The sequence below is a fragment of the Nyctibius grandis genome, chromosome 6 (assembly GCF_013368605.1).
Source record: "Nyctibius grandis isolate bNycGra1 chromosome 6, bNycGra1.pri, whole genome shotgun sequence".
Taxonomy (NCBI): Eukaryota; Metazoa; Chordata; class Aves; order Nyctibiiformes; family Nyctibiidae; genus Nyctibius; species Nyctibius grandis.
Window position 1 is genome coordinate 27,212,226 of NC_090663.1, and position 7,321 is coordinate 27,219,546.

Here is a 7,321-nt window from a genome sequence, read left to right on the forward strand (position 1 = left end):
ACTCCGTTACCGACCAACATACCTGTATCTCTTACATATTGGGTGAAATAGAGATCAGATGTTAACATTTTAAGCAAATGTAACTCAACCCACAGAAGACAAGTCAAAATAATACATAATCACTATTTTTCATCTCCAAAATGGGGCAGCTGTAAAAATTTTTACTAGCAGGGAACATCAAAATAAATAGTAACTATTAATCTACTCAAGGGAGAGATGAATAGAATTCTGAATTGCACTTTTTCATAGAAATAAATATGTATTATCATCTTAGATAGGTCAAGTGCCAGTGCAAGCCATGGTTGGGATAAAACCGTGAGAGGAGTTTTTGCTGTTGCTGCATTAAATAAAAGCTACCAACCCAGGCATAGGGCTCTTAAAGGATAAATGAACCTGCTAATCTCATTTTAACTGTTCAGGGACCAAACCCAGAGGTTTCCCTTGGTCTGGTTTTGGCCAGCTCAAAATAAGCTCAGCAAGTTTTTCCCCTGAACCATACCATCATTTTAAATTCACATTGACCAGCCTTTTCAGTCATTGCATCAAATTGCACACTCAGTCACCACTGCCCAGGCAGGTACCATGCACCTCCTGGAGAGGAGTAGAGAAGCTGCTCTAGAAATGGAAAGAAGGGCAGAAAGAGGCATCAGTTAAACTCCTACTGCCTTCCTCTACTTTACAACCTTCTTTTCCAGTGGCTAGTACCATTTTCAAGACACAGTGAAACCCCCAACCTGCTTCCACTAGAAGCTAGTTACCTCAGTCTTAAGGTCCCCAAAACAGATAGATACACTTTATCTGTACCCCATTCTGAAGAGATGAAGCATATAAACATTGTCTTTTCCACCTGCATCTAAACACACAAGATAGCAGCAAACACAAGGTAAATGATACTGTATTATGATAAAGTAAACAATAACATAAATAATTATGGCCACTTACAGACTACTAGAAACTTTATGGAAGTGCTACTTTGAGGATACGTGCAATTGACTGAACCCCAAACTTCCAATACTTGATCCAGCCTCAAGTCTCATTTCATAAATGCATAAGACTATTTCTCCATTATATTTCAAGTATCTGTCAACATCACAGAGGGTTCATTATCTCAAAAGGTAAGTACTAACAAAATGATGAGGGACTCTGGCCCATTTCACACTGTAAAATGTTCTACCAGTACAGCAAACAGCAGAGGTGCTGGAGGCACGTGCATCCTTCCATCACCCAAAGACACTGACTTGTTCTCACTCACAGCTACCGAGGAATCGAACTGAAGCATACTACAGGGAAACTCCCCTGGAATTCTGTCTGCATTGTGAGGGCACAGAGAATTTTGGAAGACTCCTTTAGCTGCACAATTCAAACAGCACAAGAACCCATCCTAGAAATGTTAAGCAGGCCATGTACAAAGTCCTCACCTACAACATTCTGCACCACTGGTACCACGCACCCCTGCTGAACTCAGTAGAATCATGCAAGTGGGTGCTTTGGGCAACTTTATTTTTTAGGCATGCACAGATGCTTTCGTTAATAGAAAGCTTTAGCCACTTGTTACCAAGTATTTTCCTGCACTATCCCAGTATTTCCTGTGAATCTTTTTTTCAAAATTGAATGCAACAAGTGACAGTATGGATTTTAACATAGCACATAAATAGCACAAAATCCCACCTACATGTTGCTACATGGCAAGATTAGCAACGAAGAAAAAACCAGCTACATCCCCAGATGACACAAATCACTGTTGGCGATACTCATCAATAAGCTCTATCTGAACTCTGAGGTCAAGTCCTTGGTTTTCTTAATTGAACAATACAGCTAGAGCATGTTTTCAGACTACTTCCATCTCTGTATTCAAACAGTTTTAGAAATTTAGTTCCACTGATTCCAATTTTGGTTTTAATCTACTTCAAGATTCTGTCATCACAGGCCTGAACTCCTGTCCAGAAATTGTGCATGGAAATCAGTTTTTGCAGTCATTGTTTTGAGGTTCTGAAATAATGTGAGAGAACACTAGTCTCCTTTCTATGAGAACAATGCTTTTGCTATTTCTTAGTCTTATGATTTAAAACTATCACTTCATGGCTGTACACGCTGGGTCCACACTCCACCGGCATGAGGTTTCCAAACCATCAGACTTCATTCAGTCTGAATGTTCTCAGAGACCAGTAAGCAACATGTACATAGCACTAACATTATCTTGCATTACCTTGTGACAATCTCCTTCTCTAAAAGACAAAGATCTTGAAAAGGTTCACACAATCACCATTTAGTTCTTAAAAGAAAAAAAAAGAAGAGGCCAAGATATGAAATATGTTTTATTTTATTAAACCTCTCATGGTGTCAGGGTTTTGTATCAGATTGTTTAATCCAGTACTTGTTGATATAATGTCTCATGGTGGTTTGTTTCAGGATCCAGACAACTGCAACAAAAAAAAAAAAAAAGCTTTTAGAAAGGTTTTAGCACTACAAATGTGAAACTGAAAGCTTATAGACATACAAGTTAATTTATCTGACAGTTTTAATGCAAGACACACATTAACAGCTCAAAGAATTTGCTTAATTTTATTTAGACAAGATTACTTAAAGATGCCTTCAAACACAACAGCTCACGACTGTTTAACAAGCAGGTAACAAGGTGTTCCATCTCTCAAGGAACTTGGAACAGCACTAAAAATCATTTTTTGCAGTAGCTTGCAAGTGTCTGGTACCTGGCTGGTGATAAAAAAAAATTAAGTTTATGAAACTCACTTCATCTGCATCCTCACAAGGATGGTTCTTGGTCTCAAGCTTAGGTTCAGATGGCACACAACATCTATTTTATTTGCAAGTCAGCCTGTCTCATCCTGCACAAGTGTTCTGTACCATGTATGGAACCACACATAGCTGAAATGCATCAAATTCAGTAACAAACATACGTACACAATCGTCGTCCCTGTTAAACTGACCTTTATTTCCAAGCATTTACATACGAACTACACAGAAGACCTTTATATATAAATTATGTGCTGACCACTTTTTTCGTTGAAGTCAGCACCCAACCAGAAGAAACATTAGTCTAGAAGTCTTCTCTGTAAATAGCTGTAAAACATCATGACCAGCATTCACAGCACAGAATGCAGCACTGGAGAGTTAAGACATTTCTCCATACAGTAGCATAATACCAAATTGATGAGATGGAAAGTTGCTGTCGAGAGACCTAGCAAGAGTTAAGTTTTATGATACCTTTTATGATGCCTTTTACAAGAACAACAGCATCCCTGTTGGGAACCTGCTTAACCACAGCCTTGTTGAAGTAGATAAACCTTGTCAAGTCCCCAGATCGAGTAACCATCTCTACACAGAAGATGTACAATCTCCGTTAAGATGATACCAACCTATTAAGAGTTTTACTCATCTGCCTGCTGTACTGTTCCTTTCTCAGAGACATAGATACCGTCCAAGAATTTCCTGATATCCTTGTTCTTGACTGTAGTGGCTTGCTGGATCAAGGCAGCTGCAAACAAAGCAAGACCATTAGTACAAAGTAAGAGGTCCAAGCCAACGTGCAGCCTTTGCTTACTCTCCACTATTTCAACTAATAAATGAAACTGTCACACGGAGAAGGGAATGAAATCCTCTCAGTCCTAATGAAAACAATGAACTTCACTGAGCCCATCTTGGCAGCTCAGGGCAGTGACAGTTTATTACTGGACACTCATACAACTGAAGAGCTGAAAAGTTTGGTGCCAAAAAGGCCATGAATATTGACTCAAAGAAAAGCTTCTGTGGACTTGTAAAAATTTTTAAGTTTAGAAAAAGCATAAGAAACTATGAAAGGCAATTACAGTGACTAGAGAAAAAAAAATGAGCTGTCGTTTACCTCGGGGTTTGAGAAAAAAGACAGTTTGCTAAGCTGACATCTTCAGATAAAAGTGGTTGTATCATTAAATCTTCCCACGCACTGTGTCACAAACCTGAATTGGAGACCAATTCAATGTCATTCCCTTCAAGGATCAGCTCATCTTTCTGGGCTTGGGACACTGCACAGGAAACACCTACAGAAAGGAAAACGCACAATCTTCATCGTTGGTGAAGACATTAAGCGTACTAAAGAAACAGTATTCATGCCCTGTCCCAATTCACGGATCCAGAAAGTAGTATTCTGGGCAATAATGAACTTCTATGACTTTGCTAAAAGAGTCCTCCAAAACCCTTCCAGGATTGTCCTCCCTCACAGTCTCAGCACACAAAGATTAGTGCAAGTCATGCACTGGATTGAAAGCAACTACGGTATTCCTACTTAAATGTTACTACATTACAGCATTAATCACCAACACTGTGTATAAGCCAGAGATTTTGCCAGCATGGCTTTGTCAGCTAGGTGGTGCCATTTTCCACATTCTTATGTTCATTATGAAGACAAAACTGGATTCACTCAAACCAGGAGTCATTAAAAAAAAAACAACCTGCCCCCGACATGTCAAGCACCATGTTTATACTTGCAACACTGTGAATACTCACCAGGAGTAAACACGATGACATTCAAGGGTCTAACTGGAAACTTTCATTTGCAAGGAGAGTAACACAAGTAGGCATACAATAATCAAACCCACCCTTAATATCCTACAGTAAATCAAAGTCAAAGTCACCCTAAGTAATCCCACACTGTATCTACCACTGGTTTTGGACAAGTCTGATGCTTTCATCTAAAGCCACCACAAAACACTATCAGCCACACCAAATATCCTTACCCATACCTTCACCAGAAGTGGAACAATAAAAAAAAAATTGATATGGAAGGTTTTCCCTACAATCTCAAAGTAACCATGTTTATGACATTTTGTCTCCTCTGTTTGAAGTTTAACAAGCTCCATCAAATAAATGCCTATTCTGCTAGACATCTTGCTACAAGTCCCAAGTATGCAAGATATAAAACCAACAGCTAAGACAGTAATTTTGAAGTTTATCATAGGTGCTCCTAGACAATCAGGAAATTCAAAATACAATAACACTCAAAGACCAAAAATATGATGTTGTGTGAGACGAGCTCATGTACAATGTTTAATCTAAAATTGAGAACCTGCAGTTTACCAACTATGAATGGAGATGTCTCTAGGATGAAAGTAAACACTGGGCTCCTTGTAACTCATATCACAATAACTAGCTCTTAACTAGTTATTAGCTAGCTCTCATTACTAAAAATAAATTACAAAAACATTATTAATTATAAATCTAAACAGTGGCAAAGGTACTACACACAAATTCAAACAGGCAAGTGCTGCTTCAACAATCATTCAACATCTCCTGCATCAGTAGCAGTACTCAAAGAAAACAGTTTAGAAATCCCAGTTAGAAATAGTGAAGTACATCGCCAGATATGCTCACCTGGCCTCATACGCACTCTGCGAATGTACTTCTCTCCCAAGAAGTTTCGGATTTCCACAAGTGAGCCATTATCCTGTATAACTACGTTGATTGGGAAGTGAGCGTACACTGACCTCATCTTGTAACGAAAGCCCTACGATAAAAGGCATCAGATACTGAAATGTCCAAAAAGTAAAACAGATGCATTAAGCTTACTGGAGAAATCTAAACCCAAGATACACTGAAAATAGTTTCTTAACAAGGGCAAGACACTATGCCCAAGAGACATTCATGCTTTCTTCCACCTGCAGAACTTGTTTGACTGCAAGGAAAAAAAGTAAAGAGACAGAAAGCTACCTCTTGGATGCTTAGAAAAGCTCTCACTGAAGTAAAAGGCTGTCCATTGTTACAAGTAACAAAAATGACAGGAGTCATTCAATTTCAAAATAAAACTTACCAGCGTAACACCCTTTATCATGTTCTGTACATGGCTGCAAATTGTGCGAACTGTTGCCAGCTCCTTTCTGTTACCCCACCACTTGTCAACACGTAGCTGTGTAAAAAAAAAATTAAACAAAATTAGCAAAGCTTTTAGCTACACTTCAAAACTAAAAATCAAACGTTTTTGTGACAAACTACGACTGAGAAGTTCAGATAAACTACTTAAAAGCCCACCTAACAAAAGCACATAGTTTCTTTGAAAGACTACTAAAGGCCCACCTAGCTCAAGCCTTTTACGTCCCATGCCCCAGACATATGAGAGGTATTTCTTTTCTTCAGAGAAGCTGGGATAGATATTCTGACACCTTAAGGTGAAGGATGTGTTATCAAATGCTAAACACGTTGTTCCAAAGTCAGTCTCCTATGTCTCAACTTTTTAATGAAACAGTGTGTGTGGGTGAAAAAGTAGCTGAAATGTACCACTCTTTCCTTTTTTTGTAGTTTTTAAGATCATACAAAAATATTATGCATTTATTTAAAAAACATCTGCTATCCTAATGTAACTTGCCAATTCTGGAAATTAAATGTAGACATTTAGTTTTATCTAGCTAAAACTACCCAGTTTATAAAACATAGGATACAATGATCAACCCCTTTCCCAATAAGTATCTGACTGTAACTACAACAAAAATCCATCAACAAATTCACTCCAACATCTCACAGAACTGCAAGACTTCCATGGTGACAGAGCAGGTCCCAAGGTTCACAAGACCTGCCTTTCAGAAAACACAAAAATAAGCTAAAAACTAAGTAACATACCTACAGCCGAACATTTCGGTTTAATGTCCTACACTACCAAGAAGTTTTTAAGCTAATTATAAAGCCACTCTCCCTCTCTAGGCAGCCAAACGACTTCTACAGCACTCACCTTCCTGTGCTTCTTTCCCAGGAGGGAGAGCTCCACATTGATGTGGTTAAAATCCCTTCGCAAGGTTCCTCTGGGGCCCTTTACAATGACTGTCCGGCCCTTCAGTGAAACACTGACTGGAAATCAAAGACAGATGCGCGTTAACCGGCTGCGGGGTCAGCACCGCAAAACGCCTTCCAAACGCAGAGGCAGACGTACCTTGCTCGGGGATGTCAACAGTCTGGTTGCTGAGAATGGTCTTCATCCTACAAAGGACAACCGAGAGAAGCTGCAGACCGGGCAGGCAAAGCCCTTTTCTTCCGCCCTTTCCGCTCGTCCCCCGCACGCACCCAGAACGCGCCACTACGCGGAGCCGAACCTACACCCCCCGCCCCCCGCGCTACCACCGCAGAGCCGCCACGGCGCCGGGCTCCGCTTTCAACACCGACACATCCCACCCGAGCGCGGGCCCCAAAGGGGCGGCGAGAAGCGGCGGCCTCCGCGCTCAACCCCACAGCGGGGCCCGGCCCTGGCCTGGAACCGCCGAGGGGAAGAAAGGGGGGGGGAGAAGGCGCCATCCCGGGGGCTTCCCCCCCGCAGGGTTTGGGACAGGACGCATCGGCTGGGCCC

General features: G+C 40.7%; 1 protein-coding gene across 1 annotated transcript; it reads right to left on the reverse strand.

The window, feature by feature from the left end:
* Positions 1-2,302: 2,302 nt before the first annotated feature.
* Positions 2,303-6,998, reverse strand: RPL9 (ribosomal protein L9). The gene is made up of 7 exons (XM_068403221.1): positions 6,911-6,998; positions 6,713-6,828; positions 5,801-5,896; positions 5,365-5,497; positions 3,954-4,034; positions 3,375-3,493; positions 2,303-2,420 (listed from the first exon to the last, which is right to left on the reverse strand). The coding sequence occupies exons 1-6, from the start codon at positions 6,954-6,956 to the stop codon at positions 3,387-3,389; spliced, it is 579 nt and encodes a 192-aa protein (XP_068259322.1). The 5' UTR covers positions 6,957-6,998; the 3' UTR covers positions 2,303-2,420; positions 3,375-3,386.
* Positions 6,999-7,321: the final 323 nt, after the last annotated feature.